General features: G+C 40.8%; 1 protein-coding gene across 1 annotated transcript in view; it reads right to left on the bottom strand.

Moving 5' to 3' along the window:
* Nucleotides 1–363: 363 nt before the first annotated feature.
* KIZ (kizuna centrosomal protein) overlaps nt 364–26046 on the bottom strand; it is a 93181-nt gene continuing 67498 nt past the window's right edge. The window contains exons 12-14 of the mRNA XM_063129997.1: nt 20963–21059; nt 2671–2714; nt 364–1404 (exon numbers count right to left, since the gene is read on the bottom strand). Coding sequence (XP_062986067.1) covers nt 1301–1404; nt 2671–2714; nt 20963–21059 — 245 coding nt within the window. The 3' untranslated portion in view covers nt 364–1300. The remainder of the gene's footprint in view (nt 1405–2670; nt 2715–20962; nt 21060–26046) is intronic.

Here is a 26046-nt window from a genome sequence, read left to right as displayed (position 1 = left end):
CAACTCAGTTTCTTAGCCTCTACACCAAACCAGCTCTCTGGATGGATAGTCCTGCCTTATTACAAAAATTAGGCCAGGTGTCCTGAGTTTTCTGACTGTCCTATGATTTAGTAAACAGCCTGCAATTAGCAAAGCTATAACAGCATAGCTTCCAATTAACTGCTGAAGCAAGACCCCCTTTTCAGACTGAGAAGATGCTCCTTGTTTCAAAGCTGCAATATTTAATAAATATGCTTATAAATTTCAAAATATAGATCAACAACAACACAGGTCAGAACTTTAAAAATAATTACAGGAAGCAAATTGCCTGGGGAACATTTTATTGGAGAACAGGCACAACAACAAATGCCACTGTATAAGATAATGTTCTGTGGCTGAGGCACATGTATAAAAATGTGATTTCTAAAATAATGTGGCCTACTCCTACATACCAATTGCCAAGCAAGGGTCAAAACAGATGTGATGTTATTTACACATTTATTAATTGTGTGACTTTTTAAGTAATTAGACATTGGAGGGGAGCATGTTACAGATTGGGATGGTGGGAGGGGTAGGGTTTAACGCTTTGCCCACACTGCAGTCTTAGCCTGAATCCCCCACCCTCACCTGTGGTTATTTGCGTTGAGAAATATACCATCAAATGGTAGATTTCATCCTGGTACAAACAGCAGCAATAGGGGAGAAGAAAATACAAATTTAGAGTGCAGTGGGGGCAAAGGGTTAAAGTGATCCAAGCCACAATCCCAATGTGGATCAGGGCCCCCAGAAGCTGTTTTTTAAATGAAGTAATTAGTAATTTGTGTGAACAACATCACATCCTTTTTTGGCTCTAAATTGGACCCAAACTACACATTATATATAAGCACATGTCACAGTAGCCTGATGGCCATTTTAGAACAAGAAAAACTGCTTTGAGTGGATCAGTCGGGAACAGAAACGGTGCGGGACGGTGTACATAATCCAAGGGCATATCCTAATCATTTCTCCCACTTCAAACTCACATCCCCCATCCCACCCCATGGATGTGGAAGAAGTGCTTACAAGGGCAAGAGTTAAGTCTTAGGCTTCTCAGGTTGGAATTATACTTTATGTCCATGCACAAACACACATTTGGAGCCCTGTGGGGGAGGACGACGACGACAGCCAAGAGGATGATTTGAAGTGGAAAAGTGGTCAGCAGAATAGGGTACATAAACATAGCAGCAACTCCTCTGCTCCAAGTCACCCCTCCCAAAGCTTTCCCTACGGAAAGATGCCATTGGGCTTTTTGTCACGTGTGTGTGTGTGTAATGTTAGTCCCTCAGTCATAGAAGTCATCAAATTCGTCTTCATTTGAGCAATGCACTTGAGGACGCAGAGCTGCTTCAATATCAGAGTTGCTGTCATCAGAATCACCCCAGAAAGCTGGATTAGGATTATCCGGTGGGGAAAAGAGAACGAAACATTTATCTTATGGACAACTAATATTACTTACACTACACCGCTCTGGTTGCTGCACTCTGGTGTTCAGGTGCTTGTGGAAGCCTTCCCTCCACCCAACAACACGTCCTGCCCATCCCCAAATGTGGTGATGATGGCCACTGGCTGGCTATGATGGCAAAATAGACCCTACACACACTCACTTTCAAGCCTTCTGGTCTTGCTTGTGGAGTTGCTTGTCTGTCTAGTCATTGCTAGAAACAAGATGCTGGATTATAAGAACTCTTGATCTGATCCAGCTCTTACGTTCTTACCAAATTTGCGAGGTCAGGGGGAGGAGGCACAGTTAGCACCCCTATTTACTTCTGTAATTGCAAATTACCATTAATAACCTTATGCTGTTGAGGAAGCTCGTAGCCTTGGTTTTATTTTTAATTCTTCTTTTCTTTTCGTCACATATCGAGGCTGTAGCTAAGTCTTGTCGTTTCTTCTTGTACAACATCACTAGAATTCGACCGTTCCTATCGGTCTCTTCCGCCAAGACCCTTGTTCATGCTTTGGTTATTTCTCGCCTGGATTATTGTAATGTTTTGTTAACCGGTCTTTCTTCTCATTTGTCTCCACTGCTCTCCATTCATCATTCAGCGGCTAGGATTATTTTCTTGGCTCGTCGTTTTGATCATGTCACCCCACTTCTAAAATCCCTCCATCGGCTTCCTATCTCTTATAGAATCCAATACAAGCTTCTTCTTCTTCTTGCTTTTAAAGCCTGTCATGATCTGGCTCCTCCCTACCTTTCGTCCCTTATTTCACTCCATCGCCCTGCTCGTGCCCTCCGCTCCAACAACACCATGTCTCTCACCTGCCCAAGAGTTTCCACATCTCTCGCTCGTCTTCGCCCATTCTCGCTCGCTGCCTCCTATGCCTGGAATTCTCTTCCAGTGCATTTGCGGACCACGACGTCAATTTCTGTTTTTAAATCTCGCTTGAAAACATTTCCTTTCTTGAAAGCATTTTAACCGTAGCGTGGTCATACTAGTCTATATTTAGTTTTAATGTCCCCTACCCCTATTGGTTTTTTCCCTCCCTCACCTGTCTGTTATGGTGATTTTAGATTGTAAGCCATATGGCAGATTGTCTTGTTTTGTTTTATTCTGTACAGCGCCATGAAAATTGATGGCGCTTTATAAATAAATATTATTATTATTATTAATAATAATAATAATAATAATAAAATAATGGTATAGTTACCTTTGGATTTTATTGTAGATATCTTTCCCATTTGGATTTCATTCCTATAAAAGATATTTAAAAATAGGTTAGTAAACACACATTTATATCAGTGCTCCTCTGATTGTACTCACACATACTTGGATACAATCCTGGAAAAGAACGTATGGAGGGTACGAACAAATGTAACCCTGCGGCATGCTGGGAGTTGTGGAACTTTTGTTCAGCCTAAACATGCATAGGATTTCACCCTAAGAGCAACAAGACAGCTTAAAGTTCCTTCACCATGTTTAGTACATATTTACATTTTTCTATACCAGTTCTTTTTTTTTAAAAAAAAAAGCATGTTTCTGCACGTTTTTAGCATGGTTCAGTTTCAGCCAAGGACAAAAACTAAAGGATGCTTTCTGTGAAGGATGCTTATTGGCTATGTGTTTGTCACATTACCAATTATTTATTTATTTATTTATTTATTGCATTTCTATACCGCCTAATAGCCGAAGCTCTCTGGGCGGTTTACAAAATTAAGACAGTTCAAAACGAAACAACAGTATAAAACCATAATATAAAATACAATATAAAAGCACAACCAAGATAAAAACAGCAGCAATGCAAAAATACAAATTTAAAATACAAATTTAAAACAGCAAGGTTAAAATTGATTTATAGACTGTTAAAATACTGGGAGAATAAAAAGGTCTTCACCTGGCATCTAAAAGAATATAATGTAGGTGCCAAGCGAACATCCTTAGGGAGCTCATTCCACAGCCGGGGTGCCACAGCAGAGAAGGCCCTTCTCCTGGTAGCCACCTGCTTCACTTCCTTTGGCAGGGGGTCGCAGAGGATGACCTTAGGGTCTGGGCAGGTACATATGAGAGGAGGCGTTCCTTCAGATAGCCTGGCTCCAAGCCGTTTAGGGCATTGACTGTTAATACCAGCACTTTGAATTGGGCCCGGACCAATGCTCTGCTCCAGTCCAATCCCAGAGAAATTTAGATTTTATATATATATATATATATATATATATATATATATGTGTGTGTGTGTGTGTGTGTGTGTGTGTGTGTGTGTCTTAGACATTGAGCAGGGGGTTGGACTTGATGGCCTTGTAGGTCCCTTCCAACTCTGCTATTCTATGATTCTATGAATACACACAAACACAGCATATGGCATGCTGGTAAAATGCAAAAGGAAAAGGACTTGGATCACAAATCTGCAAATAGCTTCAAACTGTATATTCTATAGAAACTGCCTTTAGCTTGTAGGAAACAGATTTTCACTGAAGGCCAAGTCCACTGGTAGCATAAAAGGGCTTTGAAATTTATTCACAGTTGCTAAGTTATAGCCCTGAATGTCCTTGCTACACACATCTGGGCTTTTAAAAAGTCGACAATCTAGATTCTAAAAGGTATTAGAAGAAAATCCATTTTTCATCCTCCCCTTACACATATATCCTTATTTCCTGGTTTGAAAATGTATTGTTAGAACTCAAAAGATGGGTTCCCATAGCTGCACCCCTAGTCTTATGTAAATGCTGTAAGTTTTCAGCTGCTTTTGATCTACCTTGATACAAATACAGTCACCATTTTGTTCTGCTAAATGAATGCTCTTGTGTCTTGAGCATCACAGAACCTTTTGAATCGGCCAAACAAGCTGGAATCATTTTGATCTTTTGTGTGCTGCATTTGTATTGTGTTGCTGCTGCTGTGAAATAATCTCACAACAGGCAATGAAGTAAGAAAATTAACTATTCTAGTAGGAGTCTTGTGATAAAGGACCAAAAAAACCTCCAATCTATTTTAATGTGGGGGATCTAACAGAAGAAATACAGTATTTGATGACAGAGGTTGCTCAAACTGCTAATATTAAACATTTTCACTACAGTCCAATTATCAGGTCTGCATCAAGGGCTAATCAATCTATAAATATCCACCTTAAAATTACAATACATATTGGATTGAATTAGAGCACATGAAATAGTGCCTCTCTATAGAGTACATTTTAAGAAATGTTGGTTTAAAGGGTGAATTGAAATAGTCCTCTGAAATTCTCAAACTTTCTGCTTCTGATCTGTGGCAATTCTCCCTTCACACTGTAGTCCTGTGTATCACATCCCAGGCCGTTCCTAAGGGCCCCTCTGATCCTCAAAAGAGGCCTTTCAGAAGGTGCAAAATGTAAAGTAGTAGTGTGTGATAAATCATGGAAGAAAGAGGCTATAATGAAGATTGTTAATTGCAACACCATCAGTTTGAGGAATCTGAAATCAGGCATCCTCTTTCCCACGACATCCCTCCAAAAAGAGTTTGGTGCTGTCGGGGCCGACACTGCTACCCACCCTTTTAATGGAGAAACCTTTTAAGCACAGCTGTGTGTATTGAGCCTGCTGTTTCACATGAGACTTTCTGGAGAGGGAGGGACATACAGATCCCCCACCACCACCACCAAATGCACAAGCACATTAAAACAAATTGAAGAAGAAAACACGTGAAAAGCCTGCTGACAGCTAATGCTTGCATTTAGAAGCCAGCAAATACAATCAAGAACATCATGATCTGCACTCGGCTGTTTCATAATTAAAGGTAAATAATCCCTCTACAGAAAGAAAACGGGAAAAGGCAAATTCAAATTTAGAGAATAATACTGTAGAACTACTTCTTCTAGGTGAGACTACTCCTTACTTAATGTGAAATACATTAGTGAGGCACAATTCAAGCTCATCTTTGGTTTATCAAAATCCAGTGACTTAGGCCACAAGTCCTCAGCCTCTGATATAGACAATCCTGCCTTTAGAGAAGTCAATTGACCTGAATGGTCTTCTATTCCCCTCTTGTTTGTGCTCCTATAGAAATATTCATTCACTTGCATGGGATGGCCATTATCTGGTCGTTATTCTCCTTCCAGCTAGAATCAGACACCATTAAGAGACTTATAAACCGCCTTATAAATGTGTGTAAAGCAGACATTAAAGATGGGGATCAGCAAGACCAAGAATGAAAAAGAGCACTGAAATTATACCATTTCAAAACAGCCATTCTACCAGGAGAGCTAAAAACTATGCCACTAAGAACAATATACAATTACATCTCTACCCTCTTAATTAAAAAAAAATCTAAAATAAAAAATATTTTAGTGTCCACCTAAAAGAAAATAGGTAGGAAACTAATCATAATTCCCAAAATTCCCAAAAGAAGGAGCTCCATAAATATCGAGCCAACACCAAAGAGGCCTGGCTTTCATGCCTACCCCTCCGGGCAGGCACACATGCAGGGTTCTATAGCAGATGAAGCTGCTGGAGCAGCTTCATATTGGTGTAGGCAGTCTTTTAAGTAAGTTGGGCCTAAATTTTTAAGCCTTTAAAGGTCAAACTTTGAATTGGGCCCAGAAGAAAATAGGTAGGCAATGCATGTGATGTAGAAATGGTGAAATATCATCAGAACACTTAGCCCCTTCAGCCTCTGCACCACCTGATGCTTTTGAACCATCTTCAAAGGCAGCATTATGTAAAGCACATTACAATAGTCTAGTCCGATGTAACCAGGACATGAGTAACTAAGGCAAAATCCACTGTATTCAGACAGGTTTGTAGCTGGCTTATCAGCTTAAGCTGACAAACGGCACTGCCACCTGTGCGTCCGCAGATAATACTGAATCTAGGAGGAGCCCTAAGCTATGAACTTGGCCTTTCAGAGAGAGCATGATCCTATCCAGAAGCAGTTCAACACGTCTGTCCAGAACAGTTGGCTTCCCTACCAATAATAACCCCACCTTGTCTCAATTAAGTTTCAGTTTGTTCACTCCATCCAAAAACTACCTCCATATACCTGTTTAAGAGAACCGCAACCTCTCTGGGATTAGTGAATGGAACAAGAAACAGAGTTCTGTGTCATCTGCATACTGATAATATTGTAACCCAATCATGGTCTGACTCATAATTTGGAAAGCAAATTGGACCAGACACATTAAATGATACTAAATAAGAATTTAATTCTATCAGTGTTTGTGGGATGGGGTTACAGGTAGCAGCTACACAACATCTGTTTTTTATTATAAAAGGAAAATGTCCAAATGAAATAACCTGTTATTATTATCCCAAGATCTCTGCTATAAAGACTTCCAAAGAAATGCCACTTCTGTTGTTAGGTGGGTGCACAGATAATGGGTAAAAAACTGAACCCAACCCATAAAGGAGACAAACAGCCAAGCTGTCTTTGAGGACAGCTCCACGTAGAGTGCATTACAGTAGTCAAACCAGAAAGTTACAGAAGCATGGATTAATATTACAAATTCTTCTCTGACCTTTTCTCTCCAAGAAGGGGGCAGGTGCAACAAGAGATGAGAAGGCCCAGCAAAAATTTGAAAACCCAGAAAAAAAACTCACCTCCCCCAGCCCCAGGATAAAAAAAGAAATTCCTTTGTGGGGGAATTGTTTTTCTTCTTCTTTTGGTTTCTCCCATCTTTTCCAGTCCCTGACACACCCACCCCGGGTTTTCACATCTCTAAGGGCAGGAAAATAGAGTGATAAAAGTGTTCTTAGCTACTGCAGCAACCTGCTTCTCAAAAAGCAGGGCTGAATAATAATAATAAAAAACCCTCCAGACCTGTTTTGATGCAGAAATGATAAACCTATCAATAACTGGATAGTTCTATAATCTGAGTGGTTGTTTAAGTCTCCAGTAAAATAATTCCACAGGATTGCAAATTTTATAGATTTTCACAAGCTAAGACAACCTAGTGGCAAAAATTATATATCTTATGAACATGTTCTATGACAATGCCTAAATGCTGATTAGGGCTGTATTACAAAAATGAAAATTGTGCAAAACATTTGTAAAGTTGTAGGGTTTACCCCCAAAATGGAATCAGTTACCTAGGGAGGTTGTGGGCTCTCCCACAGTAGAGGCCTTCAAGAGGCAGCTGGACAAGCATCTGTCGGGGATGCTTTAGGGTGGATTCCTGCACTGAGCAGGGGGTTGGACTCGATGGCCTTGTAGGCCCCTTCCAACTCTGCTGTTCTATGATTCTATCTCTCCCCTCTTTGGGTGCCTAGATATAAGCCCCCCCCCCGCCCAATTTGCACCTTCTGTCTTACTAGTCGGTTTGTCCTTGGGAATTTCAAGTTCACGTTTCTCCCTTGGGTAGTCTGCTCACCATAGATCATGAGCCCTTAGCCTCCACCTCTCCCGCTCCTCTTCCACAGGTTCTTATTGGGAGTAACCTCATTTGGTCAAGGAATATAGTTGTCAGAATAGGTCACAACTAGATTTGCCTGGGTCTATTCCAAGAGAAAACTAAGTGAATCGCCCAGAGAGCTCCGGCTATTGGGCGGTATAGAAATGTAATAAATAAATAAATAAATAAGTCTAGAGCTGCTGCAAACTGATATGCTAGGTAAGTGGAGAGACCTTGCCTTTCATAGGTGTCTCACTTTCCACCCCATTCTATGCTTTCCTTTCAAGCAAAAAATGGCTTCTGGTCCCATTGGATCCAACGAGTCCTACCTGAGGCCATTTCGCAAGGTCTAGAGAAGTCCATCCAAGGGTCTCTTTCCCTGTTGGATTCCTTCTCTCCCTGCTTCTTCGCTGTTAGCACTTTTCTTCTCTTGCATTCCTCCTCTGTCCCTCTCCTTGACTTGCCTTCTATTTTTGCTGCATCTGCTATCTTGATAGGGTTGGTGTGGTGTAATGTTCTTTCAAGTCAAAGTGTGTCTCAGCACAGCTGAACTCTATTTAATTAATCAAGGTTTGGGTGTTAGCTAGTCCTTGTCTCTAGAGCGTGCTGCTGCTTACTTTGGACACTGTTCTTGCTATGGAGAAATAAAGATTGTTTGTTTGCCGTACCGGAGCCTCGGTTATCTTGGACTCTGCTCCACAACTCCACATAAGAACCCGACCTTACATGGTGTCGGAAGTCGGAGGGAGCTGTTTTGTTTTGTTTTATTTGCAGTTGAGAGTTTTTTTGTTTTAGCTGAAGATATGGATTCATGCCTCCACTTGCTTTGCAAGGTAATTTGGCTGAGAACCTGACATTACAGTTGGCAGCAGCCATGGCTCATCTTCCCTTTTGGCCTAGCTGGAAAGCAGGAGGTGGCCCACAGCAGCTGCAAGCTGCTGTGGCTTTGATCGGGCAATTTCAACCAAGTGGAGCCAATTGGCGCTGGTGAGTTCTGCCTGTTCCTTACAGACTTATTAAGGACAATTTTGATGCAAGTCAAACATGAACCTTTCCAATCACCAAAATGGATAAGTTAAAAAAGGGTCACTTCACACATTACATTTTTAAGTGTATACCTAAGTGTACACCTAAAACATATAATGTGAAAATGGCAAACAGGTATTTGAGAATATGCATACAACACAAGATCGGCTGTGGTAGATGTTGAGTGTGCACATGAGCTACTTGCTGTTAAACATATGGAACAGCCTGCAGAGAGAACTTGAAGTCTTTAAGTAGTAGAAGAAACAGAAATCTATAATAAAAGTTTCTCAAATTCACAATTAAAACATCTCTACTAAGAACTACCATTGAGTTCAAGGTGGCTTACTCCCAGGTAAGAGGGTATAGGATTGCAGCCTCAGTCTTATGACGCTAGTTTAGAAATTCTTCACCTTTTCTGAAGTAACCTGAAACACAAGGCTTCAGTTGGTATCAGTTCTGTCACAAAACATCAGTGATCAACCTCAATTGTATGGTAGGGAGAGGCACTGTGTTATTGAGTTATTATGTTAGTATTTAATACCTTTGTTTTCTTCTTATGTGCTGGCTAAACTGGACTGTCTCCAAAGATGAGGTAAGAATCATGCCAATCATAATTGGCAGCTGTCATCCTATGAATTATATCTGTGGATCTCATGGAAATTAAGTGATACAAGGATGTCCAATGAAGTGCTCAGTTATGATTTTATGGAATATTCATTAGCTCAGGATCTGATAAAAAATTATAATGTCATTTACAGGGAGGGGGGAACTCTGCAAGTGAAGTCTCTGAGTTGGTATACTTAATAAAGCATAAGAGGATAAAACATTTCCTAAAGCTCCCCCACTCCCATATAGTGTTAACCACATACTGTCTTCCCTATCCGAAAAGCAACATTCAGATGGAAATCTTGAGGTGCAGAAAGAAATCAGAAAGGCATAGAGTGTGGGTGATGTCAACTAGCTTCCAACTGACGAGGTAAAATGTAAGTTTGAATTATGTCAGAAAGACAGAAACTTCCAGGTACAGTAAATGTGATTATTATATGTCTTACAAGAGACACAGTGCAATCCTATGCAGGTTTACGCAAAAGCATCTACTTCTACAAGAGTAGGGAATTTCTACTAGGGAAGGGAGCAGATGCCCCCCCTCTTAATTTCATAAGGCCTCAAGGCATTTCTAGGAAGTACCTCTCTAGCTCTCAGAAAGGAAATTAATGAGAGCAGCCTTTCCTGAGGCATTGCAATTTATTTACTTGTTTATTTATGGCAATTCTCACAAGCCAGACTTAACGTCCTTCCCTCTAAAGTTTTAGATGGCAGATACAATAAAATCCCACTGCTGTCCCTCTAAAAATACCGAGGTGGAAACCATACCACACTTGTTACTGTTCTGTAGATTTTATCAAGGGGCTAGGAATGATCTTCTGAACCCCATTTTACAACCTTTTCCTGGTCACCCAACTGAATTTCTAATGTCCCTATTACTTCAGAACGCAGACAAATCAATCACCGAGCAAGTGGCCAAGTTTTTGAACTTGGCCATTTCTATTAGATCCTCTATGATTACTTGTCTTCTTAATAGCTCACAATATGCTCAGTCCTTTTGTATGTAACTTTTGCCAGAATGGTCTATTGACTGCAATAAAATTGTTGTTGTTGTTATTTATGGCATTTATAACACAATTAAGAACCCATAGTACAGTCAATTAATACAAATAGTTAATGATCGTGTGTGGTCCCCAATTGATTCCCCCCCCGCCCATGTGTAAGTGGCCATCAGGAGAAAAAAGGTTCTTCACCCATATTCTGTGTTCAAAGAAGCTTACTCATTTTGCCACTTCTCTTTTGGTTCAGTAACTAAGCCTGCAGTGCTACAGTCTCTAGTAAGTGTGCTTAGTACTGCAATTTTAGATATTGAACCAGCAAGAGAAGCAGCAAAATGAGTGCCCAGGATCTGGTGCAGGATATAAGCATTGTTAAATTATTTCATAATAGTTATAACAACTTATAATCCTTCAGCAGACATGGGCTTATTCCTCAAACTCATTGAAGGTTACTTTTTGTCTATCTAAATATATTTTTATTGTGTATGATACCATTTTATAATAAGTTTTTATTAGATATATTATTCTTAGAAGATGTTCTGTTATTTGAATTAGTCATCTACACTGAATTTTTTCCAGTTTAGCAATAGATTTTAAATATTGTACATAAATTATAAAGGGGAAACCAAGAAGCTGGAGCCTAACATCTATCCCAGGTAAACTCAAGGAAGGCTTTATTAAGTCTTGCATTGTTAGGTATATAGAAGAACAAGCTTTGCTTAAGAAGAACAAGCATTGATTCTGCAAAGTCCTACCTTCAGCATTTAAGAAAGTTGAAAGAGAATTTACTTTAATATGCCTCAGAATCATCCAATGAAATTTATTGGTAGAGACACTGGGAAAACAAAAGGAAGTATCTCCCCCTCCCCCATTTTACATATGGTTAACTTTTGGAATTAATGGTGCAAATTACATTGTTTTTATTTGTTATTTATTTTTAGCACAGTAGTTAGTCAACCATTTATTGTTTAACAACCAACTGGAATATTACAAGGCTTGAACATCATTGCAAGCAGATAACAGAGAATGATTAAGAAATGCATTACAAATCAAGAATTGAATTGCACCCAGAAAAAAACCCCCAGGTGAGTAGGATAGATACAGGCAATCCGCACGTTTCAAATCACATCTTAATACATATGTATATTTAGTAATGGAAGCAATAGAAGTGGGACAAGACTGGTAATAATACTTAGTATTTGTATATTGCTTTAGAGTATTTAAAGCACTTCATGTATTATACTGTTATAGTCCTTATTAACAGCCATATACCGTATTTCTTCGATTGTAAGATACACACTAATTTCAGTACCACCAACAGAAAAAAAACCTAAGACACACCCACGATTCTAAGACGCACCCCGTTTTTAGAGATGTTTATATGGGAAAAAAGTGTGTCTTAGAATTGAAGAAATACGGTAACATAGGTCAGTATTATTATGGGAAAAGGGCCAATCTACATTTTGTTTGGTCGTAGTACTCGAACAACTGCATCATGTGCAGGACAAACAATGCACACCCCAATAGTGCTGACACTATTTCTTCTTCAATTTTTTGCCCAAACTACTTTTAGTATTTCCCCCTGGTGCTTTCAGTTCCTGTGCACTACAAAGACACGTGTGTTCCAATCTAGTGGCATCATAACGCTTATCAATAACAGCAGCTTTAAAGTAGGGATGTGCTCCGCTCCGATTAGGAGCGTAGAAGCAGTAGCGGATTGGCCTGCTCCGCCTTACCCAGAGGCGGAGTAGGAGCGGACCGTGGACCCCCTAGAAGCAAGGCGAAGAGAAGCGACCATTTTTCGGAGCTCCGAGTTCAGGCGGAGCGCTCCGGTCGCCATCTTGAAAACATTTCGCCATAGGATTGCATTGCGGCAAATAATCGCGCATAACTACGTTGTTTTTGAAGCTATTGCTCTGGAAATTCTTGTGCTCAGAGAGTCGTGGATGGGGGTCATTTTGAGACCACTCTCACCTCTCTGCGTTGTCCGTGTCGCGTGCTATATTTTTTTGAAAATCGGGTCAACCGCGCGGCTCAAACTGCGTTTTGGCTTTTCGCCCATAGGATTGCATTGAGGGAAAGAATCGGGGATAACTGGGGGGGGGTTTAAGCTATCGTTCTGAAAATTCTTGTGCACAGAGAGTTGTGGATGGGGGTCATTTTGAGACTACTCTCAACTTTCTGCGTGCTGTGGTTCACGTGCAATGTTTTTGTGAAAATCGGGTCAACCGCGCGGCTCAAACTGCGTTTTCGGCTTTTCGCCCATAGGATTGCATTGAGGGAAAGAATCGGGGATAACTGGGGGGGGGGTTAAGCTATCGTTCTGAAAATTCTTGTGCACAGAGAGTCGTGGATGGGGGTCATTTTGAGACCACTCTCAACTTTCTGCATCGTACGGGTCGCGGGCTAGAAGTTTTTAAAAAATCGGCGGGAAAAATACCTTTTTCAAAGGGCTGAGGGGCAGAGTCAGCTCCCGGTCATGATGATCCCAAAGTTGGAGGAGGGCATAGGCAAAACAGGTAACTTGGGATTCTGGGAAACTTCTCTTTCTTCATCTGAACGGGCTTTTCCCCGTGTTTTTTAACACAGTAGCCCCACCAAATGCACAAACACAACCTGAAATCATATACTAAGCCAAGAATAAGAGATAGAAACACAGCACTGCTCCCCACCCTAACCTTGGTGAACAACTGAATCGATGTGGTGCAAGGGGATGAGCTCCCCTAGGGCATCTCATCGTGGACGTGCCCCCACTCTCTCCTGCACTGGAAGGCCATAGAGCCTTCCAAAGAGAGTAAAATGGTGGAGCAATGCCTCTCATGAGTTGAAGTGAATGGTCACTTTTCAGTGGTGGAGCAATGCCTGTTCTGAGTCGAAGTGAGCGTTTTACTTCTTCTCGGAGCTGTGGCTGTCAGTGTCTTGAACTGGCAGCTACTTCCCCCTCCCCCGGGCACGTCCCCCTATTGCTGGTAAAAGACAGATATAGCCTTTTAAAAAAAGTTCTTCTTGTTGTTTATTGAGCAACACTGCTGCTTTTAATTCCACCCCTCCTTTGTTTATTGATTGATTTATTCCATTTTATATGCATTACTGGCTTATCCTTGGCTCACTTCCTTATGCCCCCAGAAATGCCAGCTGCATGCCTGCCTGCCTTCCCTCCCTCCTCCCGTGCCCACCTCGCAGGGATGTTGTGTGTGGGGTGCCCGATTTTCAAAAATTCGCCAAAAATCAGGGGATGATGGGATTGCTTTGAAACTTGGCGTGCGTGTGTATATCCCCATGAGGTGTCATGGTGCCAAACATGAGGTTTCTAACTTGAACAGAAAAAAAGTTGTATAATTTTTTAGCTTTCAATGCAAGCCTATGGGGGGGGGGGAAACGGAGCTCCGGATCCGGATCCGGAGCTCCGGGCGGAGCGGAGCGGAAGTGGGCGGAGCGGGGGCGGAGCGGGGGCGGGGCGGAGCGGCCCGATCCGGAAAATGGCGGATCTGCAAGTGAAGCGGAGCGGGGGGTCCGTGCACACCCCTACTTTAAAGCTGTACAGACTATTTTGTAGGGGTGTGCACAGACCCCCCGATCCGCTTCTCTTCCAGATCCGCAAATTGTGGATCGGTCCGATCCGCTCCACCCCGCTCCGCCTATAGTCCACTCCACACTGCTGCAAAGCTCCGGATCGGAGCTCCGCTTCCCCCCCCCATAGGCTTGCATTGAAATCCAAAAAACCCTACAACTTTTTTTCTGTTAAAGTTAGAAACCTCAAGTTTGGCACCATGACACCTCATGGACATATACACACGCATGCCAAGACTCAAGCCAATCCAAGCATCCCCTGATTTTCGGGAATTTTTTGAAAATCGGACACCCCATTTTCAGACATGGGATTTACTCTGACATTTTAACAGATAAAAACTTGGAAGCAAGCACCCTCACAGATGCCTTCTAGATCCACATTTATGGCAAGTTTCAAGCAAATCCCATCATCCCCTGATTTTTGGCGGGGCTTTAACCTCTAACACAGCACCCATAACCCCAATTCACACCCCTTTCGATATCTCCGTCAATTTTCACGTTAGAAACCTCAAACTGGGCACCATGATAGCTTATCCATGGATACACATGCATGCCAAGACTCAAGCCAATCCAAGCCTCCCCTGATTTTTGGGGAATATTTGAAAATCGGACACCCCATTTCCAAACATGGGATTTGCTCTGACATTTTGACAGATAAATTTTTTTGAAGTGGGCACCCTCACAGATGCCATCTAGATCCACATTCATGCCAAGTTTCAAGCAAATCCCATCATCCCCTGATTTTTGGCGGGGCTTTAACCTTTTAACTCACCCCAAATCAAGTCCCATGCTAGAACTACGTCAATTTTCAGGTTAGAAACGTCAAATTAGGCACCATGACACCTCATGTATGTATACACATGCATGCCAAGACTCAAGCAAATCCCATTATCCCCTGATTTTTGGGGAATTTTTGAAAATTGGACACCCCAGTATCTCAGGGATTTAAAGCTGCAGACAGCTCAATGGGGCCATTTCAAAGGAAATCCCAACATGCCATGAATTGGGGAGTAGAGATAAACCTATATGAATCTTCTTCCACACTTGAAAAAATTATTTGGAACTTCAAAAAGTCTAAGTGAGCACAGGAAGGATTTATCCCCTGAGTCAAAGCAAGACACACACAAACCATCCCTGCGAGGCGGGCAGGGGAGGAGGGAGGGAAGGCAGGCAGGGAGCCAGGCAGAGATATGCCATAGATCTAGTATGGGGGAGTCAGTCCCGGCAGATGCCCCACCACAGTAGCACCCTGGGTGGGGGAAGCCAGGCAGGCAGCAGACATTTCTGGGGGCACAAGGAAGTGAGCCAAGGATAGTTTCAAAGTCAGTAATGCAAACCATCCCTGTGAGGCGGGAGCAGCACACAGAGATGCCTTTTCTTTTGCATCCCATAACTAGGAGGCTAGGAGGATAAGAGTAAAGCTTTGTGATCCTTGCTTCAGAGTTGATTGACTGCACTGTGATCACAGCCATTACTAAACAACAAAATAATAATATTAATAGCAGTACTAATTAATATTAATAGCAATAATAACAACAACAACAACAACAACAACAACAACAACGAGTTGAACCACAATGAAAGCCTGCCTGACCTCACTGAAGAGGAAAAGCCAGGAGAGCTTGGGCTATGGGCTTGGGCTAAATATAAAATGGAATAAAGAAAGAAAGAAAGAAACAAAGGAGGGGTAGAATTAAAAGCAGCAGTGTTGCTGAATAAACAACAGGAAGAATTTTTTTAAAAAGGCTATATCTGTCTTTTACCAGTAGGAGGAAAGTGGACGTGTCCAGGGGGAGGGGGATATGCCAATTTGACTGGCCCTCTCTAGGGACCAGTCTTTAAGAAGCAAACTAACACTTCAACTCATGATAGGCATTAGTCTCTCTCCACTGGTTACTCTTTGGAGGGCTCTGATGACCCTCCAAGGACAGAAGAGTGTGTTCACTTGGCACGTCCACATGCCCTAGGGGACCTCATCCCCTTGCACCACATCTATTCAGTTGTTCCCCAAGGTTAGGGTGGGTAGCAGTGCTGTGTTTCCTATCTGTTATTTATTTGCTTAGTATATGATTTCAGGTTGTGTTTGTGCATTTGGTGGGGCTACTGTTTTAAAAAACACTGGGAAAAGTCCGTTCAGACTAAGAAACAGAAGTTTCCCAGTATCCCAAGTTACTAATATCCCATTTTGCCTATCCCCTCCTCCAACTTTGGGATCATGTGATCATGACTCTGCCTCTCAGCACTTCAAAAAGGTACCTCTCCTGCTTTTTTAACCCGATTTTTAAAAAAATTCTAGCAAGCGAACCGCAGCACGCAGAGAGCTGAGAGTAGGCTCAAAATGACCCCCAGCCACGACTCTCTAAGCACACGAACTTTCAGAAAGATAGCTTAAAAAACAACACAGTTATCCCCTATTCCTTTCTGCAATGCAATCCTATGGGCGAAATTTTCCAAAATGGCGATCGGAGCGCTCCGCGAAAAGAGAAGCGCTCCGCCTATGGCCGCTTCTCTTCGCCGTGCTTCTAAGGGTCCGCAGTCCGCTTCTACTCCACCTCTGGGCAAGGCGGAGCAGGCCAATTCGCTTCTGATTCTCCGATTCTAATCGGAGCGGAGCACATCCCTACTTTTTTGCAATATTTCCCCCAGCCTTCTTCCTTCCTCCCATGTCTTTTTTCCCCTTCATTCCTTGCACTGATCTTTAAGAGATTTGCAGGCAGGACACTTTTTTTTTTACTGCACTATGAAAACACACACCATTTTTAAACCATTCTGCACAGTTGCAAGGTGCGCTTGCTGATATTGATCTAAAACAAACAAACAAACAAACAAACATAAAAGCTAGCACTATGACTTCCCTACCTTCTTTTCCTCACCTTCATGTAAATCTCCTACTCTATGGGTTTCCCCTCCACAGGCTATTTTTTTTTACCGTGCACCTATGCAACTGCTTACACCCACACAATTTCTTTTTAAACCTCCATTCCTGCACAGCATTGAAGGTATGGGTACAATTAGTGGATCTTTAAAAAGCAAAACAAATGGCAGCACACCCTTCAATTTCTCCCAGAATTGCATCACTATACTGAGGCTTGTGGCATACACCACTCCGAAATTTTTCAATGGGGAGCAGAATATAAATATTCTAAATAAATAAATAATAAAACACACATGACCTTTCAAACTCCTCCTGTTTCTCCATCATTATTGGGATTAGTCAACCAATCAACTAGCCTTTTAAAAATTCATTAGGAATGTATGCCTAAAATTTCCATAGTTGGGAATCGTACACAATACCAAAAACTAACCAACTTTCAGTAGTCACATTCCAAAGCCTTGTGGTATTTATATCTCTACAAAAAATACTAGCTTCTTCCCGTTCTATGTCCTAACAATTAAAAGAAGAAACAATGAAATAAAGTACCGCAACGGTTAAATTAAATAATTGGCATCATTACATAATTGTAAATTCATTTGGCTTGGAAACCAAGCTGTGGTAATTTAGCAAAGTAACAGTGACCCCCAATGGCCATTGTGGTTATCTGCACAGAACCAGCTAAAGCACTTAGCAAAGGCACATTCATTGCATAGATGCCTTAAAGGACAATCTGGTACCCTCCAGCTGTTTTGGACTTTGGTTCCCATAATCCTTGACAATTAGCTAGGGGCTGATAGGAGTTGTAGTCCAAAACATCTAGAGGGCACCAGGTTGCTTATTTATTTATTTATTTATTTAATTTATTTATTACATTTTTATACCGCCCAATAGCCGAAGCCTGCCCCTGCTTTACACTACAATTTGAAGTTATTAACACAAACAACCCTAACCACTACTCAGTAATTTACTAAAGTAACCGAAGCATTAAAAAAAAAAAAGCTTCTGCTTAAGGAGAACATTTGAAAACCATTTTACAGAGCAATCCGACATATGATTACTCAGAAGTAAGTCCCATTAAATCAATGGGGCTTACTCCCAAATTGCATGGATATAGGATTTCAGCCTTAACGGTTTACTTTTGTAACCCAATTTAAGCCAACAGTGCATATTCTTTTACAAGTGGAATATTCCACATTTTGGTCTCTAACTTAGCGTTAACTTTCAAATGCTGCAAAGCAGGGAAGACTAAGAAAAAGATATTAAATCTAGCCCCCAAACTGCAACAACAGAATTCTAGTGACCTCCACTGGCTGACTGCAGGGCTACAGAACTACAAAATGCCACACACATTGTGCCGCGGCCATTAGCTAACGATACCCTTTCCTCCAAATCATTTCATTTTCTAAAACACTTTTTGCTCCCTCGGACAATGTGTTATAATCCTCAAATTAAGGAGTTCACCTCTCAGTTTAAACATGTCTGCATTCGCCGGCAAAAACCTTGCGAGAAAACAGTTCGAAGCTAAGAAACAACAGGGTAGTATCTGCGGGAGAAGAGGAAGCTGAGGCATGTCCCTCCAAACAAAAGGGAACAAGTGGCCTTCGATCGGAGAGCAGCTTCCTATTAAGACTCGCTCCTTCGTGCATTATGCCTTTCATCCCCACTCAACCACAAAATGATTTTGCTGTAGGACACACAATGGTGGAAAAAGATTTACATTGAAAGAATCTTTAATAATAAACTGTTGCAGGTCTGCCTACTTCCCCCATGATTTATAATACAATAAACATTGGATTCTATTAAGTCTCATGCACTGAAGTTGCACTGGAAAGTGGGGGGGAGGGAGAATATGAAAGCACTCAATTCTTCCCATCTCCAGTGCCATAATAGTGAAATGAGCATGGATAAATGTGCTAAGAGTATCTCTTTGCATCTTTTATAGCTTGTGTGTATTAATCTGTAAAGCTTATTAAGAAAGTCATTGCTATGCAAAGCAGCACCCAATCTCTTTCTCTAGGTTTTCAACAGAGTGCAGTGTTTAGCCAATAGGACTCGTCCGCTGCCCCTCATTCTGCATTCATAACATGCAACATTTGCACAATGTATCTCTCAAAGACTGCTGAATAGAAAGCCTTAATACTCATGTAAACAACTGCAAACCAATTACTTAATGAATCAGGCCCACGCATAATGAGGTGCCAGACAAAGAGCTATAAATGCATTTTTGCGCCCAAGCCTCTGCTTTAAAGTAAAATCCCTCAGCTGTAGTTTGGGCTTAACTAGCACATCATAATTATTGTCTGTAGGACATCAGAGGAAGCCATTTTTTTATTTAGGTCCATCAGGGTATTTTTCGAGGTCACTCATCAGCTCAGTGACTAAACATTGCAAAGGGGGAAAAAATTAAAAGTACCACAGTGGTACTAGACTGTTATGTTTATTTTCAAGTACTGGGTTTCAAGACCACTTGTAAAAGCAATAAAGCGCAAGAAGTGACAATAAGTGGAATCCTTAGACATCAGCCTGTAAGAAATTTCACTATGTCCCAATTACAAATAAGCACCTGAGTCATTTCCCATTCTTTCACACTTTACTGTGCTACATTATGCTTGTAAACATCTTTCTAAGGTAGATGTCAAGTGTAAAGCAGCAAGTGTTTACTAACCGATTTGGTTTAAAAAGGCATTTTATTTCCTAGTTATTGAGGAAACTAAAATCCACACTATTCATTTTTTAAAATAACTAATAATTCATACTGTACTATGAAATGTATTTTCTTCCGAGACGAAGGGCACAAAATGATATGACGCAGTAAATGCTTCCCGAATGCATATGAATTTTTAGAAATAATCTCAATGCTTCAGGATTTGTATTGTATGAACAGCATTTCAGAAACAGTTGAAACTGCTGTTTCATATTATAATGAAAACTACTGTCCGCCAGAACATTCCTTTTTGAAAACATTTGTGGTGTTTATACAGATGCCTGTTCTTTTTATTACTTTTCCAGATTATTATTCCCCATAAACATAATTTTAACAAATATATTTTAATTAATAAACTTTAAAAGGTATTAATTTCCAAACCCAGCTCCTGAAAATCAGATGTAAAATAAGCTACACTGCAGTAATGTATAAATATATTACTATTTATGTATTATACTGGCCAGTTAGTTTTGTTCCAAGTCCTGTACAGAAAATTAGTTATAAAAATCAGTAATTCTAAGAACCTTAAAAGATAAAACATATTGTGATGAATATTGCTAAATCATGAAAGACATTATGACACATGAAAGATACTACAACTGTGCATGCAAACACACATATCAGGAATCATAAATGAGTTTCCAAGGAGGAGCAACACAAGCAGAACCAAGCTAGGAAAGTGCATTAACAATTATTATGTAACAATCTAAAGCCAATCTAAAATGTCACGATTGCTTACTATGCTTCATTTGCTATTACCGCTTGATTGCTAGTAATTTGATTCATGCTGCTAGCAGAAAAAAATAGTGTAACAAAACATTACTCAAAGAACTGAAAGAAGATAAATAGCACCTCTTTAGGAAAATGTGAGGACATTAATTAAATGCTCTCAAATTGAAAATACAAAAGAAGAAAGTAACAAATAATCTAGTATCAAATACTTCTTTTAGAGGATACAAAAATAGGTATTGAGCTGAAACTCATTTACATCTCAACTACATCCAGAAGACGACACACCACTTTATTTCTTCAAGACTTTATGTTTTACGTCTGCCCTTTTCCTGACAACTTCTATTGTCTGGTCTCTAAGTAGTCCTACTGAGAGCAGCTGTACACGCTAATTTGTGGTTCACTGAGATGTCAATTGAGTCTTAAACAGAGAAAACAACAGCTGCAAAACAATACCTGGCTTTAGTGCAAACATTTTTAAAGGTGTACAAAATTTTAACTTCTTGTTTTAGAGAAACACAAAACTGAACCCTAACCCTTCCATCAAAATATTGCTGCCAAAGTGCCATTAACTTTCTATAGGCATTTCACACTAGGCTGAAACTATTCAGAAATGAAGCGCTTTAATGACGTTACCTTGACAAAGGGCTTCTTTCCAGAGATGAAAAACTTGGTTCTGAACTGGTTGCATTGCTTTTCTGTTCCTTTGGGCCACAGCTGTCAATATTCAAACCTATAAGGGGGATAAACGCATGTAATTACTAATTGGCTAAATTAAATTTAGAGTAACCACACACAGTAACTTCTAACCTGCAGAAGCCAGTGGAAATAGATACTATATAGGCAACAGGGTAAAACATAATTGCACTATGTATTTTGAAGAAATAGAGTATAATAATCCTATAAAACAGTTCCCTGAAAATAATATTTTGATATTCGCCAGTGCTACTATCATATGACGGCAGAACAACAGCTTGCAAAGAATAAGCCTAAAGTTTCCATTACAACAACAACAACAACAAACTTTCATCAGTCCATATCCAAAAACATATTATAGGACATTCTTGGTTTGATGTCCTGTAAACTACTGACAGGAAAAGCTTTCTGTCCTGCTGTATAGTATGGCATTGCTCCTGAGACTAACCTGAACTTTCCGTACATTTCTGTGATTTACAGAGACATAAACTACCTGGTACTCTCTCTTTAAACCTACTTTCAGATGGCAAAAATGGACATAAATCTGGGTTGAGAGTGTGACATCTTTTGTTTCATATAACACAGCACGAGTAGCCGGGAGAAGCTGCACTGTGCCCATCAGGCTGGGGGGGGGGGGAGATCACGGAGGGGGGGCGGAGGGGGCATCAGACATGGCGAGTGGGCGAGCGAGCGGGGGGGTGGACATGGCAAGCGAGCGAGCGGGGGGTGAGTGGGGGGGGTGAGTGGACAGACGGGTGAGCGAAGGGGCGAGCGGGGGGCATCATACATTGGGGGGAAATTGGGGGCAGGGGGGAGCGGGGAACCCTATTTTCAAAAAACAAAAACTTACTTTTTCGTTGGTGCGCTCCTGCGCACATGGCCCTTAAAGTATTTTTTTTAAATGCAGGATGCGACGGGGCTTTTCTTTCCCCGTCGCGTCTTACGTGTAGAAAAGGGCGACGGCCCGCGCTAGCTGCAGCGCGGCCTCGCTCCTTCTCCTCTCCGCATTAACTGGTAGGTCTAGCAAGGCCCATGGTCTCATTCAATACAAGCCAGCTTCATAGGTTTATTTCAATTTTGATCCCACCTTTTTCCAAGACTTAAAACAATTTAAGGCTGCAATCCTAAACACACTTAGCAGTAAGCAAGCCCCACTGAACATAGTGGAACTTTCTTCCAAGTAAACATGCATAGGACTGGGCTGCATGAAAAAGAAACAGGACAATACCAAGAGTGTTCCCAGATAAATGTATGTACAATAGAAATTAAAACCACCCTGAAACTGCTTCACCCCAGCTGTTAAAAGCCAGTTCCAAGCAAGAAAGCCTTACAGGGCTTATAAAGGGCAGAGGATTGGATTTTGATAGACCTAGGGAAAGCATAGTAGCCACTTAACATGTGCTCTTGCTGTTCAAACCTGGTGCACTGGGGTTTGACATTCTCAAGTGATGTTAAGGCCACAATGGAGCATAAGGGAGAAGAATATAAGGTGTGCAGAGCCCAAGCTGTCATGAGTTTATAGGTCAAAACAGTATGTTAAGTCACACCTGAAAATCAAACGGGAAGCCAATACACAGGTTGGAACATGCATTTAAAATGTTTTCAGTGAGCTACCTCTGTTAGGAAACAGAGGTACACATTACACACCAATTTAAGCTGCCGGACAGTAATCTAGGGCAAACATAGATACAGCATGTTATAATGGTCTAGTCTTGTGAGTTGGTGGACATGAATGATGGCCTCCACATATACATGGTGCTCTTACACATAGTCTGAATATTCTAGCAATTTTCAGGGCTTGTGAGCAGAACTTCCTAGTTGATTGCACCTTTTAAGGTTATTCTTTCAGATATTTCCTCCTTGAATGTAATTAATGGAGTCAAAGCCAATACTATCCATTGTGGAGTGGGCCCCCCAAATTGAAATATGCCCCTTGATGCTATTATTATTATTATTATTTATTTATATAGCACCATCAGTGTACATGGTGCTGTACAGAGTAAAACAGTAAATAGCAAGATCCTGCCGCATAGGCTTAGCTACCAACATATATGACTCTGACATGGCGAGAAGTGTGAATGTGGAACCCCAGGGCTGAGTCCCAGGACATAGCAATGCCTGGCTTTAGTAGTTTAACATGCATGAGTTCTATGAGAGTGCAACTCTGAGTAGTGTTATTTGAAACTCTAGTGTATATACTATATTTCTTTGATTCTAAGGCACCATTGATTGTAAGACGCACACTAATTTTAGTACCACCAACAGAAAAAAAGCTTTGATTCTAAGAAATAATAAACACACCCGCGACTCTAAGACGCACCCCATTTTGAGAGATGTTTATATGGGGGGGAAGTGTGTCTTAGAATCTAAGAAATACGGTATATCTTGAACATAGTTCACTTTGTAGCAATGTGAAGCTTCAACTTCATATGACTGTAATCCAGTTGGTGAAATTTCCTTCCATTCGTATGATTATAATCATACGAATGGAAGGAAAGATCACAAGCTGGAGTTTTTAACTGTCATGTGAGGGAAGAGCCAATCATTTCTTTGTACCCTCCCTTGCAAACTCCTACGTTTTTTCACCACTATTTGTTTCTCTATGAATAAATCCCTCTGCTGCCCTGCAAATGGACTGCAGTGGAGATTTTGATGATACTGATAGTATGCACCCATTTTATCTGATGAATGAAATTTGAGACAGATTGAACTCTCAAGTTGCTAGAATTCAACAAGTAGGGGTTTTCCTTTCTTCCTGTCTACTCCCCTCATTATTCAATGGAGATCATAATTATTTTGTTACCACCAGGAGGGGGCGAGGGGTAATAAAAGCTTGTGGCTAGGTAAATGCCCCTGCTTATTTAACCACCTGTTTTGAACTGTAGTGTCTCACTCTTGTCCTGGGCTACTCCTTGGGATAACTCTGTGTGCAAATATGGGCTGGAATTTCAATTCTGTCTCCGGGGAAGGGGGGGGGGGAATACAATACATAAAAGTTTTCCTCGCATCCCTTTCATTATATGTTATATATGGTAAAAAGTCACATAACCTTTTTTTATTATTTAAACAAATTTAAAACATTAACTTTATGCTTATACTAAAATTACAAAACAAGCAAGAAAAGGAGTTATATTTTTAAAAGCTCATGAGCCAAGATGGAAAAGAACATGTTGGATCAGTGCTTCCTCCCTATCCTAGTAGATACATAAATACATACTTCCTAAATGTTTCTTTTGCCTTAAAATTGCAGTTAGTTCCTTTAAGGCATATCTTGGATTAAGGCTGAAAATTCCTTGCTATCAATCTCTGTTGTCTTGGCTCCATCCAATGCCTCCCAGAAAATTAAGTGAAGAGATGAAAAATCACTAAAGATCTCCCCTTTCTGTTGACTCCACCTCTAATATACTGCGGGGTGGGGGGAGAATTCCCCAGACATTTCTGACTACAGTCAGGCATTGCCTACATGTCTCCAGTTAAGCCTTGGAATGACAATATTGGTGCTCTGGGCTGGGATAAGATCACGGAAACTAAACTTGGCCTTTGGTTTCAAGTCAAAGAACTACCAGGTGTAGGTAGAGTGCAAACCCAAAGTTTGTAAGAAGCAACAAGAAAAATGTTCTCAATTTCACGTGGAGTATAATGCATGAAATGTAAAAAAATAAAAATAGATTGGAAGTGTTAAAGAGAAGGGGTAGTATCTGACTGCCACCCTTGCCAATTCTCTTGTGCCCTGTAGCTTCTGTGGCACAAGCGATGGGTCCTGATTGTACAACCGAGATTTAACGCTTCCTAGAGGAAGCCCCGAAACCATCAAGAAAGGTTGGCAGAGCTCCCTTATGCACCTGGAAGTACTAACTTTCTATCCTGCAAGTGGTGATCACCACTTGCAGATGGGAATTGGCAAGGCACAGAAGAACTGGAGGGGGTATAAGCACTCTGTTCAACACTACCCAAGAGATGTAATGCATTTCTATAATATCTTGAGCACCTCTGGGAGAAGAGTCAGCAAAGACATAGAAGAAATTTAAAACAACACCACTGCGATGACTCTGGGTCAGTCAGACCTATGATTCACTTTCAGCTTAACAAACCACCCTTGAATAAAATCAGTTTGAAATGTCTTTACAGTCATGGAAAACTGTGATCAATGTTATCCTCAGTTTCTGCCTTGAGCGGGTTTTTCCCCAAATACACTATCATTATCTGTTTGACAAACCTTATACAAGAAAGCATTTTGCATTTACCACTTACTTGTATGTTGCTTCACGAATGAATAAAAAAGTAAAGTCACATGTTATGCTTTTCTTAGTCTTTGTACCACATAGTTAGCAGATTTTTGAAGAGTTTAAGAAACTGCTTTCTTCTAGGCTGAACTGATTTTCCAGTCCCAAATTTTTGGATATTACACTTTGTAATATGTATGACAATGACCATACTAATGTTTTATTGTTCAATATGTTTTATAAGATGGAATCCAATAGTTTTATAGTGTTTCATTGTTCCTGATATCTAGTACTGCTGTCTTACAGCCTGAAATTCATCTAGCTGTTCTTGAAAGTTAAAAGGTAAGTAAGTAGATATATAATACTACACAAATTACAGTAGTTTAGGGATATGTTATCTACACAAAGACACAGAAGCAAAATCTCTATGCTACAAAAAGCATAGGTCTCATTACATGAATTGCAACATGTGCCATTTCTCTGGTTTATGCCGAGATTATGAGTTACCATGCATTTCCCCCCTAATTTCAGTATCTAGTCAAGAGGAAGGAGGAAACAGTGGCCTGGTTCATATGATCATGGTGGCTGAAACAAGCCTATTGCAGCCACTGCATGTGCTGGGCACATGCCAGCCAATTTTCCTTCATTACCCACATTTGTGTGGCTTGCCATGTCATCTGAACTTGGAAGATATGGCTTGTTTGGGATAGGACTCTCAAATAATTCAACAAACCTTCAAACCACTCAACAACAGCCCACATGTTGAATCTTGTTTCAGCCGCCATGATGGTACAAACCGGG

This window comes from Elgaria multicarinata, chromosome 7 (genome assembly GCF_023053635.1).
Source record: "Elgaria multicarinata webbii isolate HBS135686 ecotype San Diego chromosome 7, rElgMul1.1.pri, whole genome shotgun sequence".
Lineage (NCBI taxonomy): Eukaryota > Metazoa > Chordata > Lepidosauria > Squamata > Anguidae > Elgaria > Elgaria multicarinata.
The sequence above is the reverse complement of the archived record's forward strand: the minus strand, read 5'-3'. Positions and strand labels throughout refer to the sequence as shown.